Source organism: Syngnathus typhle, linkage group LG19 (genome assembly GCF_033458585.1).
Source record: "Syngnathus typhle isolate RoL2023-S1 ecotype Sweden linkage group LG19, RoL_Styp_1.0, whole genome shotgun sequence".
NCBI lineage: Eukaryota > Metazoa > Chordata > Actinopteri > Syngnathiformes > Syngnathidae > Syngnathus > Syngnathus typhle.
In genome coordinates, this window is record NC_083756.1 from 7,319,407 (window position 1) to 7,331,824 (window position 12,418).

At 44.3% G+C, this 12,418-nt stretch overlaps 2 protein-coding genes across 2 annotated transcripts; one reads left to right on the forward strand and one right to left on the reverse strand.

The window, feature by feature from the left end:
* Positions 1-196: 196 nt before the first annotated feature.
* ppp1r16a (protein phosphatase 1, regulatory subunit 16A) lies at positions 197-7,829 on the reverse strand. The gene is made up of 11 exons (XM_061266259.1): positions 7,694-7,829; positions 4,004-4,802; positions 3,631-3,701; positions 3,054-3,199; positions 2,838-2,941; positions 2,622-2,746; positions 2,373-2,498; positions 2,210-2,285; positions 1,999-2,128; positions 1,767-1,920; positions 197-1,018 (listed from the first exon to the last, which is right to left on the reverse strand). The coding sequence occupies exons 2-11, from the start codon at positions 4,245-4,247 to the stop codon at positions 494-496; spliced, it is 1,701 nt and encodes a 566-aa protein (XP_061122243.1). The 5' UTR covers positions 4,248-4,802; positions 7,694-7,829; the 3' UTR covers positions 197-493.
* Positions 7,830-9,987: 2,158 nt separating this feature from the next.
* foxh1 (forkhead box H1) lies at positions 9,988-12,301 on the forward strand. The gene is given in 3 exon segments (XM_061266367.1): positions 9,988-10,449; positions 10,846-10,950; positions 11,351-12,301. Coding segments are annotated over 3 exon segments (1,518 nt in total).
* Positions 12,302-12,418: the final 117 nt, after the last annotated feature.

Consider the following 12,418-nt stretch of genomic DNA (forward strand, 5'->3'; position numbering starts at 1 on the left):
GGGCGACTTATACTCAGGAGCGACTTATATACATATATATGTTTTTTTTCACTTTTTTGGGCTTTTTATGGCTGGTGCGACTTATACTCCGGTGCGACTTATAGTCCGAAAATTACAGTATATTTCTGGTATTGTAAAGTTTTTCCTCACATATTTAGTTGGAAATGTTAAGAAAATTGCATTATTGGAAAACAAGTTGAGTGAATTAGGTGTGGATTTAATTAAAAATCAACTTATATTTATGAGAAAGACCATTTACAAACGTCACCATTAAAAATATTAACATAAAGCCTTTAGTATGATCCAAAAATTGAAAAAAAAACGTATCAGGTAACAGTTTACAGAGATTGAAAAAACTGTGGACCATTCTGTGAAATCATCAGGTGAGAGGAACGAATAACACTTGTGAGCGCTGTGGCATGCGGCCTAAATGCAGACACGCATAAAGAATGTTGGAGTGTAAAAAAAAAAAAAAAATCCATCTTCTCTGCCCCTACATGAGTCTACAGCAAGGCTCCTTATTGGTAGACTGGTCTTCCTCGGGAGCTCGCAGTTTTAGTAAAGGAGGATCTCCACTGGCTGGTGTGAAGAACACCTGGCTGGAGGACGCTACTGTGTCGGTGCCGTGTGGCCCCACGGGGACCGCCTGCTGCACCGAAGGACTCGTCACCTCGGACGCAGCGACCGAGGGGGTCTCTTCTTCTATGGGTGGGGTCAAAGGGGGCGGCGGCGCAGGGTACTTATTAAGCTTGGCCGCCGCCCGTTGCCGTTTCAGATCGGCCAACGTCTGGTGAGATTTTTCCCGGGTCATACTGTCCGAGCCTTCTTCGGCTACAGGCCCTGATGTTTTGTTGAGATGGTAGGAGGCGCTACGGTCCATGCGACCTCCTCCGCTCCATTGCTCTCCAGGCACAGAAGAGGCCAGAGAAACCGATGTCCCTCCGTTGCCAAGGCTTGACACACTATTGCCGACAGTAGAGTCCGGCTCATCGGCATGTGACGAGGCTTCACCTCCAACCTAAATGGGAAGAAGAAAGAAATGATTGACTCACTTTCATGTGCAGGCAACATATGGCTCTGTTCTTTAATCCCGGGATCAAACATTAATATTATCAGGATTGATCTTTGTCACCGTTTTTCTGAAATTGCTTACTTAATTGATTAAAATATCTTCAAATCTGGCTTCATTCCTTTAATGTAAATAAAACAATGTACCTCGCATGAATCTGCTTACATTCTGTTAAGCATGGTATCTACAAGGTGAAGGTTTTCAAAGTTGTCCACATGTTCTTATTTCTCAACAAAAAGGTCAAAGTCTGGTGTCCCATTACCGTTTTTTCCACTTGTTTCTTTTGCTTCAGCAACGCAGTGTGAAATCATTCAAATCATTGTTCAGAATACGAGTGGTCCTTGAATTACATATTTTACGGAATATCAATATCCATAGGATATCCATCCATCCATTTTCTATGTTGCCTTTTTTCATTATTCTCGCAGGTGGGCTGGGTCCTATCAATGCTGATTGTGCAAAAGGCTTATCAGACAATTGCTGAGAGAGAGCACGTTCACACCTGCATGCACAATTGACCCTGCGTGAACATGTATGCGTTTGAAATTTTGGTTGAAACTATTGTATCCAAGTGTGTAAATATCTATTGCACCTTTTGCCGTCTTACGGTCTTAACTTAAGGGGCACGAGTAGGAAATAAAAATAATGGAGGCCTTTTCATTTCAGCGACATTTTTTTCCATTTGAAAATGACTCACATGCCGATGCAGCTCATTGTCAGTCAGACGGTCCTCGTCATCGTCTTGCGGTTCGGACTGGAAGCCTCTCTCCTGCCACACCACGGCCTCTTTGTGATGCTCCCGCCTGTACAGGCTGGAGCGCTCGTTCACACTGACGCGACGCACCACTTTCCTGTGCGGGCAAATACGACGGAAGCGTTACATTTTTTTTCCTCGACCGCCGTTGGCAAAGCCTGACATCCAATTTTACCCTCTGCTGCCGGTACTAGAAGCTCGTCTTTGCAAGGTGCCCTTGTGGCGGTCCTGGCTCTTCATGATGGCATCGTGTTTGTGCTTGAGGTCCATTAGTTTGGCTCTGACCTCTTCATCCATGCACACATCTTTAAAAACATTCACATATTAGTATTATTACAAAAATATCAAGGCTGGATGTTTTTACAATTAACAACAACTAAACATGCCCAGGGGAGTCTCATCCAGGACAGACTTTGAGTCTAAGCTGGCTTCGTGGCCCACCAGCAGCTCCACCATTTGGATCTATGAAGCAAACACAAACATTATTGGTGTATTTCTTCTTCAAACTGTCTCGTGAGCTTTTGCCGTTTCAAAGCCTGCGGTACTGACTTGTCCCCAGCAGGAGGCAGCATGCAACGGCGTCCACCCATCACAGTCCTTTATCTCCACCTGAGCCTTGTGCTCCAGCAGCAGCTCGGCCACAGACAGGTATCCATTGGCAGATGCAATATGCAGCTAAAACACAACATTAATCTCAACCAGCTTTCACCTTGATTTCTTATTTTGAGTTGATTCATCATAAAATGGAGAAGTGAGCTGTGAAGCAACAACAGTGTTAGGAAATTGGGAAGTTTTTACCAGCGCCGTTCCGTTATCATCCTGGCTGTTCAAGTCGGCTCCGTTGTGAAGTAGCGTTCGGATGTCAGCGAGCATCACCGCCTCTTTAGCGCCTCGGCATTCATCGATGCGGGCCTGCGTGACGCCTGCACAAACACGCTTTGTGACTTTCCTGCTCACTGATGCTTTCAGCACCCACTTCAAATAGAGACACGTTATTTGACCAATCTCTCTGACCCTGCTCAGCCATGACCATCTCCAGGAGCTCAAGAGTGGCTTCATCCTCGCAGAGGTCATAGGGCATGTTTCCGTCTGCGTTGACGGCCGTCAGGTCGGCTCCACTGCACGTGCAGAATGGAAGAAACATGGATGATGGTGAAACGGGCTGAAGACTTTTTCAGGTCAACCTGAAGCTTTACTGGCATTGTTGAAGCTAACTTTGGGTGAACTCACGCCTGAATAAGGAGCTGCACCAGCCCAGTGTGCCCACAGGTGGCAGCAGCGTGCAGCGGTGTCCACAGCTCACTGTCACAGGCATTGACACTTGCACCGGCGTCCAGCAGGCACTGCACCACGCCCACAAAGTCATCAATGCAGCACTGGTAGCATAGGACAGAGGAGAATTGCTTACGCAATCGAACAAAATGAAATAAAACGTTTTGGTGAAGAGCAAATATTTCAAGGAGGGGCAAAGCTGTCATAGGAACAAGAATTGTGCTTTTTGCTGAAGAGCTCATCTGACAAAAGAGTGTTTTTATGACCTCGCCCTTGGAATCTCACTGGAATCAGCATCAAGAATGTGCACTTTAAACTAAAACTCTGGGAAGGAGGCACACTGTTTGTTTATAGAAGATAAGTGAAGGCTTAGACAAAATAAAAAACTGACTAATACTGAAGAGCAGATAAAGAGTATTTTAAAGGCCACTTGCAAATTGTTCAACCTTCAGAAAAAAACAACAACATGTGGGCTGTGATAATCCACACCAACTTGGCTTGCTCGTTCATATCGAACTATAAGGTGTGCACTTACCTGATGGAGTGCGGTGAGTCCGTCTTCATTGACCAGATCAGGGCTCACGCCACTGTTGAGCAGCTCCCTCACTGGACAACAGACACAACTTCAACCTTACATGAAATGCATTGCAAAATTTCTACAACAAACATGCTGGTCAGTGTGCAAGCGAACAATGAACTTAAAAGATTTGCCTCTATTCTTAGCCTTGATCCTGACAAAGGACAGTCCGTGTTAATTATACATGATACATGAAGGTCTTCCTTTTTTATTTTTACCCGTCGCCATGATTGATTTATGACTCAGGTTTTGCACCGTACAAATAAGTGAAGATCTGCTTTCACGCGACATTGGCCAGACTTGAAAAGAATGCTGCACGCCACTTATTTACCCTCATCCAGGTCATTGCGTGCGGCCGCATCAAGAAGAGTGATGGCGCTGGGGAAGGTCACTCTCCTTGTGCGCTTCTTCTTATCCGCTTTGGCTTTAGAGCCTCGTGCCGCATCCTTCTCCATTTGGGCCCACGCCTTCAGTTGTTGAGCACGCCGCCTTTGGGCTTGTCTGAGACGTTCTGTGGCAGTCAGGCGGCCGATGGTGGACATCTCAGCGAGCAACTCGCCGTGCTCCGCGGCCATAACGCCGCAACACCGTCACTCAATATTTCTGCTTTTTTTACAATTTCAGTGTCGTGTTGGATGTATAATTCAAAATAGGTTTCTTGCATAGGTGCAGAAATCAACAAAATAAAGTCCCCCCAAAAAAAGATTTCAATTTATGTCGTGGAATGAGATGACAAATATCTCCGTGGTTGCAGAAAGAAGCAACACATAGAATGACTGCAGTGTCTCTTTCCCATGTTTCGGACTGGAACTTCTATCTGGCCAAGAAAAATGAAAAATGTATCAAAATAACGAAAACAGTCAAACTGAGCATTGTCGCCAATAGTCAGTCCTCCTCTTCATGCCATTGGTGTGACACTTGGCCAATAATCCAATGTTGATTTTCAATTTCTCACTTAAATGTTCAAGACTGACCCTATCTGGAAAAAAAAATTCTTGTAACTCCAGGAAGCTGCTTTCCAAAATCCTTTGGTGGTGACCGGCGATTATTCACAAATCACCATCATTGTATCTGGATAGGATTCTGGCCGGGCCTCCAGGGGAACCGCGTGGGACACCTTCCGGCTGCAACTGCGGGAAGGGACAATTCATTTAATTGGCATGTTACAGTACAATGTACAAGCAGTTCTCTCTTACACTTACTAATTTTAACTCCCTCCTCTCTCCCGAAAGAAACCCGAGACGGTGTGGGACTCTTGTCATTAATGATTGACGCGCCTTGCGGCCCGACGCGCACTTTGCGTCCGTCGTGGGTAAACACCAGGTAAGACCTGAGGAGGTGTGGACGGATGTGAGGTGGACTCAACCTGGTTTCGGAGTTGAGACCAGGCACGCCACAGCCTGGCACGCAAGTTCTCATCAGTGGGCCACGTCTGTGGCCTACGCACACAACTTGGCTCTTTCTCAGCTACTCATATATTATTTAGACCCGGGTCTGTGAGCGCCGAGAGGAAGGTCAACACGAGTCACTCGGCGAGATAGAGAGTGATTGGCTAAGGCCTTGGCGTGACACAAATGTTTGTCATTTACAACATACTATTTTAAGTGGCTCGCCCCGTTTCTACAATATAAGGATTTCCTTAGATTGAGAACTCCAGCAATAACACCGAATGGTTTTTTTTTTCTCCATTTATAATGTTTGCGCTCTTCAGACAGATATTTTAAGTGTCAACATTTCCACAGTCGGACTGAGAGGAAAACTACACACAGTTAGCCAATGGAAAAACAACATGTCAATTGAAAGGAGATTTGAAGGATTAGAAATCCCCACGGGAACGTTATTAGTGGTAATTCCTGACACAATTTAAAACTGAAGGGGGGAAGAAAATAACACATTCATCGTGTGTTTTCTGTCTAGATATCATTTGGTAAATCAAACAAGGTGAAATCACTCAAGGAATTCAAGAATCTCCCTGATAAGAGAGTAATTACGCTTCCAAAAGCAGCCTGAGTCATACGTTTTTTATTTGATACCATTGAAACCCACTGCGGCCGATCACGCTTGTCGATATGCGGGCTATATTAGACGACTTATCAGTGTTGGTGTTTGATGGATCACTGCTTGGCTTGAAAAGGTGACGATAGTAATTCGGCCTCTCCAGGGTTTTGAATTTTACATTGTGGTTAACATACAAAATGGTTTTATGACTTTTTGCACTGACATGATAAAAAGTGCTAAATCACTGATATACTACAAACTACTAGTGCAGAATGGAACGTGCTCATGGAGAAATATGAACAAATATGCATAAATATTCCTGCGTCAATCTGACATTTGTGGACTTTTTCCCCAACTCTTGACTTAACAGGAAGGGGAGGTCGAGAGCCGCTCTGGAAACATACAAGTGCAATGAATAGAGCACTATGAACACACTAACGTGCTGTTGAAGCATTCATAAAGAGGGCGGGAACTAAAGTGGCAGGAACAAAGTCCCTGTTTAAATCCCAGGTTGGCTCAGGCTTTGAATGTGGCAACATTTGGGAGTAGGCAGGTGGTTGTTTCATTATGAAATGGCGTGGCACGCTCATTGTGTCCATACCACAGCAGCGACAAAGCGGAGTTCAGTGCGGATGGTTCTTGAATGACCCGCTGGCGGATGCCAAGTGAGCTAATCGGCTTAGCAAATAATCACACAATCATGATTTAGTGAGTCAGAAGCATGGGCTAAAGGTTCACCTAATGTCATTGTAACAGTTTGAAAAGAAAGAAAGAATAATAGGACATGGAAATATGAGGAGGAAATATTTTGAGGCGTCACTTGACTGCTCCTAAACAGGAAGTGGCCTCGTCTTACTAATACAAAGGATGATACACAGATTTATTCACTGATCTAAATAAAGAGCATTTGGATTCTGCCTGTCAAAATACATCACAGGAAATGCTAAATAAATAAAGATTTGATTAGAACTTTTTTTTTTTTTTAAAATAGGCAATTAAAGTGAAATTGGATCATTTAAAAAAGAAAAAAGAACTCAAAACTTTTCCCACCATTAGTGTCAGCTACAACTTGTACAACTCAATAGAATAATTTTCCATAGTGGAAGTAAAGTAGTGCAACATTGCTATCTTAAACCTTCAATAAAAACGAGCCACAAAAAATATTGTTCATGAGAAGTGAACATGCAATCAAAGTCGACCAAGGTCCACTAACTTCAATGCAATGATGAAATATCCTGACCTTTACTCGATTTTCTCCAAGGTCTGACACCATAAATACCGTCTGTATGCTCTGACAGCTAATCTTCACTTCATTTGTATACTCGTAGTGAAATAGGCAAATGTTTGATTCTATGTATGTTCTGTACTTACCTGAACAAGAATGGGTTGTGTACATATTAAGATCTTGCAGGACTGGATAGACACGAATGCAAACATTAATTATGTTTAACATCATATTTAATAATATGTGTGCGCTAGGGCCTCTGTCGAGTCGTTTTTAGTGACACACCCAATTCAAACAGAGCCTTTTTAAAAAACCTAAGGCAAAATATTCAAATCTGTCATCCAGGCTTCATTGATGTGAAAACCTTAAGATGCCAGCTTCTTGCAAGTGGCTTGAAATTTTAATAATAAAATACAATGAATGCAGTTACTGTGCAATTAAAAGATAAATGGATACAAAGTATTTGCCATTGCTCCATATAATAGATGGAAGTAGCATCATTGCTAAAGTAGCCTCAACAGGTGCTCATCGGACAGGTAAAACTGACGCTTTGTTCAATTTGGCTGTTTAATCCAACGAGCGAACCATCCAATGTGCATTCTGTGGCTCCCCTTGGTCGACTTTAAACGAACGCTGGGTTTTGCTTCATTTAAAAAAAAAGTATGCGTTCGTTATTCTTCTGCCACGTTAGCACCTACGAGACGCAGGTTAGCAGCGTTTTGCAGCAGCGACGACGTTCCATAAACCAGTTTTCAAAAGCAAGACACAAAATGAAAAACGACGTGTAACGTCTCTTACCTGCACTGTTGAATGCATGCGAGGAGGAGGGCTCCGTCTCCTGCTCCGGCTCCTGCTCCTGCTCCTTCTGGAAGTCAGCTGCTGCTCCAGCCACGGCCAGCCCCTCCAGGGAAATGCTTCACCATAACAACCGGACCTGTAACCTTGCCTCCTGCTGATCACCTCCGCTAGAGGGCGCCAAAGCCTTACATACAACAACAATATGTACATAGTACCAAAAATGTGAAAGGAGAATTAAAAACTTTTCAAAGAGCAACAGCGCTATCTTGTGGTGAAAAAACCCCACAATACTTCATTAAATAATTATAGTTTGCCATTTTAAAGACTTTTAAGACTGTCTTTTCGAGATGTGGGAAGGGTTTGAGATTAATACATTTTATTTTAATATAGTGGTTTTGTCTGAGACAAACGGCATTCAAATTGATCCCATTTTTAACCCTAATTGGATTGTTTTTTTGTTTCAATGTAAACTGAGACCTCTTGAAGTAGAGCAAAAGAAAAAAAACTTTGCATAAAGAAAAGTCAAAGTTAGATGTTTACTTGGGTCGTGGAAAGTCTCCACATTTCCACAAATTCAGAAGTAATGTGAAATGTCTCTGCCACTTGAAGGCCTTAAATTCATTTCTCATCTTGGGATGAGCAGGATGCGTCCCTGGGCAGCTTTAAAGGGATTTGTCCAGACACAATCAGTGAACAGTGTAGTTCTAGAATGAACGCTTTCCCATTCATATGGTTTGCCATTCTTCTCAGGCATAGCTCACTAATCCAGGCCAAACCCATTAGACGACACTCCAGCACACAGGAAGAGATAGATTGACAGTTTGTATTTAAATCACTGAGCACTTCACTATGCATGCAAATTGCTTCCAAACATTGTGCACACGGAATGAGTGGTGGGGGTTGCCTGCACATGTTTGAGTTCAATCTTACACAAAAAACTGTGCATCAAATCCTTTGCAAGAGTATCAAATGCATTTTGGGGGGGCATTCGAAGGGATTATGCTAATTATAACGCTGCACAATATTCAAATAACAAATTGAAACCACTAGAGGGAGACACACTGTTTTGTTTCTGCATTCACAGAAAGCATGTTGTATCAGGAAGTACGTCATGAAAAATCTAATTGTGAAATGAATTTAAGCAACAGATTCACTTAATTATTGGAATTATTTGAATTGAAGTAAAAAAAAAAGGAAATTCATCTATTTGGGGTGTTTGCAAATAAGTACAAAATGGTTCTTGTCTAAGGTGTGAATGTCCTGCCCAGTCTTCGCATCTTGTCAGCCCCACATGGTGTTGTATGCCATGCCCCCCCGAATCTATACTCACATGCTAAGCAGCTTCTCTTTTTGGGGAAGGATGCTTCTGCTCGTCATCTTGCCAACGGGGTTTCTCCTAATCCAACTTGTTTTCACTGTCTTGCTGGGAAGCAAGAGTTGGCGCATTAGCACCACATTAATTGGAACAAAAGACGTGCATTCCCGAAAGTCTCCACTTTCTGGGGTGAATGACATCCAGAGAAGTCCAACTGTGAGCAACATTGCTGGAAACAGGAGCTTTGGAGTTATGCGTGCAAGTTTCCGTGTTCAAATTTTGCATTTGATGCTCAATTAAAAAAAAAAAAAGCCAATGTCATTTATTGAATGAGCTCTCTGAAATGAATTGAATTGCAAAGAGTCTAAAACAATCTTAGATGGCAAACGCTTTTAAAAATAGTAACATTTTAAATGTTTTCTTTAGCGGCCCATTTTGTATATTGCCGAGAAGAAATTGTTGATTGCATGTAAGGCTCAATCAAAATCACTTGTAGCCCAGCCCCCATTGTCCTTTCATTCTGCAGTTTCACTTAATACTGATCAATGATTGTAGTTTATTGTCGATCTAATTAGATGTTGATATTTTATCTTCATGATTTATGTCTGCGGAACCGCAACAGTCGTGCGTATTTACGCACATTTACGTATACGCACCGAGCAAACACCGCATCAGTGGGTTAAAGTGGTAAATTGATAGTATCATAAAGGTCATTTACAGGTTTAGTGGCATATACACAAGACCCTCCCCAGCCCCCCCGTGGTGATCAGTCATCCTGCTCTCAGATAACGCGTCATTCTCTTCTCGATTACGCAGCGGGATTTACATGAAACTGTTAATTGTTTGCTCTTCAAATAGTCAGCCTGGAGCCAGCAGTCTGCCACAAGTTAAGGACCGAGTCTTTGAGCGCCCACCCCCAACCCCCTCACTCTATCTCTACCTCTCCGTCCTCCTGTCTGGACGTGCTGGAAGAATCAGCATGACAAAACATTAGTCGGGGCACAACCTGATGGCACCACCAGCTCTCTCTCACCTCCGAAACCACCAGCAGCTCGACTTGAGCTGGGATGCGCAGCCGAGTTATCCGCCTGGCCACGTTGCGTGGAGCTCCGCAGCTCGCCACTGGAGTAACCAGCATTCGGCCCAGATGGTCCCCCGGTACCCGGCACCGAGCTTCGAGACGCCCGCAGTGGCGCACCCGAGCGGTGCATTCATGGATAAACTTGTAGAACCAGAACCGTCGCACGGGAGATCTCACGATGCTGACCCCAAACTAAAAGCCCCTACCCGGGATGCGTGGAGCGGTGACCGGGGGACTACCAGTGCAAGAGGGGGCAAGAAGAAAAATTACCAGCGGTACCCCAAACCACCATACTCCTACCTTGCAATGATTGCCATGGTGATTCAACGCTCTCCAGAGAAGAAGCTGACGTTATCTGAGGTAAAGTGGAATATAAAATTTCAAACGCACGCTTTATTTTACGCACGGAGCTGTTTGACTTTAACAAGCAAATAAAAGTGGACCAATTGGACCAAAAAGATCCAATTGCTGCTGATACTATAAATGTAGTGTCAATATTAGAAAGAAAACAGCAAAGGTTGTTGACACTCGAGTGACTTCCAGCCATGCCATTATTGGCTTTGCTGTGATAAGCAAGCACTGCAGTGCAACCAGATGCTGATATTTATCACAAGTTTGATTAGATACAGTACAGGACCCTCTTCCAACATCTCAAATTGAAATGAAAGCCATTTGTAAATCAAATACGAAAATAATTTTTCTTAATTGCCATATCTCCAACTTGCAGTGATTCATGTTTTGATGGCCTGATTTCAGATTCTGAAGGAGATCAGTACCCTCTTTCCATTCTTCAAGGGGAGCTACAAAGGCTGGAGGGATTCCGTGCGACACAACCTGTCTTCATACAACTGTTTTGTTAAGGTTTGTATAGTGACGCATTGTGAAAGTTCAGTGAATATACAAATTCAATATTCACGTTTAGCTACTTGAAAGCTATCGTTGCAAATGCAAACCGTTTGGATAAGATCATGGATGGAAGGAGAAATTAGAATGACGTAAGTTTGATTGACATTGGATTGACTTGTGAGCAAATAAGCTGTATCAAATATTTTTAAAACATGTTAATTGTTAGCTTGAGTTTGAATCATTTTGGGCAAAACTGCTTCTATTTGCAAACTTCTCGCGACAATACTCTGATAGTCTGAAACCGGTTTGAAGCTTCTATTTGCGGTTATTGTGAGGAGATGTGAAAGTGGCTCGCAGCCCAACTGGATTTGTCAGGTCCGAATATTCATTCTCCATTCATACCTCCACCCCACAGGTGTTAAAAGATCCCAGCAAGCCTCAGGGCAAAGGTAACTTCTGGGCCGTGGAGCTGAGCTGCGTTCCCATGGAGCTCTTAAAGAGGCAGAACACGGCCGTGTCCCGCCAGGATGAGACCATCTTTGCTCAGGATCTGGCCCCTTACATCTTCCAGGGACACAAGATCGATTTGGAACCACCGCCGCCCACTGACCCCGTGACCGCTCTCCCTCCCATGCAGCCCAGTAACCTCTCCCCACCCCAGGAGGACTCATTCCGGCCCAAACTGGACTCATCCTTCGCTATTGACTCTTTGCTCCACAGCCTTCGCCCTAATAGTGGTTCAGAGGACATGAGAGACTGCTGGGGCGAGACTGAGCCCCCCCAGTTATCGCCCCCTCCGCACCCTCGCTACGCTTCCTCCGCCCGCAGCGTTTCTGCCAGCTCGGCTAGCCCAGCGTCCACCTCCTCTTTTTCTTCTGAGGAAGACTGGAAGTGGGTGTCTCTTCATGGCAAGCGTCTCCCCCCTGACGGTCAAGCTGGGTACGAGGAATACAAACCTCCTCTGCAAAAGTCAGCTCGACGGGATGCTATTGCGGTCCCTTGGGAGCTGCCCACCTCCTATACCAAATACGCCCCACCCAATGCAGTGGCCCCGCCAAGCACGCGGTTCAACAGCGGGTCGCTAATGCCCCTACACGGTGGACTTCCTCTTTACGGCTACGGGAGCTCTCATATGGCGCCGGGTCACTTTCTGGGCCACACCTACTGGCCCATCCTTCCTAGCGGACGGGTTTCCGTCCAACCCACTCCGCTCATGATGGACTTGGACAACATGCTGAAGTCTGTGCCACCAAATAAGAGTGTGTTTGACGCACTAATGGCTCCCAATGAAAACTCGCATCACCAAGCAGCCAGTCAATACTCCCTGCAGAATGGGTTAGCCTTAAACCGGTACTCTCAGTACTGACTCCGTGGAGCTATGGCCTCTTTTTTTTACTGTCACTTTATCGCGATGACATCAGTTTGTACAAAAAAAAAAAAAAAAACTACCTTAAAAGATACAACCAAAGCAAATCTACTTGAA

Coding starts and splice junctions, on each gene's coding strand:
- ppp1r16a (XM_061266259.1), bottom strand. CDS start 4,247: ATGGCCGCGGAGCACGGCGAGTTGCTCGCTGAGATGTCCACCATCGGC. Junction 2,129..2,209: donor CCTGGATGAGACTCCCCTGG/GCATGTTTAGTT, acceptor ATGTTTTTAAAG/ATGTGTGCATGGATGAAGAG. Junction 1,921..1,998: donor TCTAGTACCGGCAGCAGAGG/GTAAAATTGGAT, acceptor TTGCCCGCACAG/GAAAGTGGTGCGTCGCGTCA.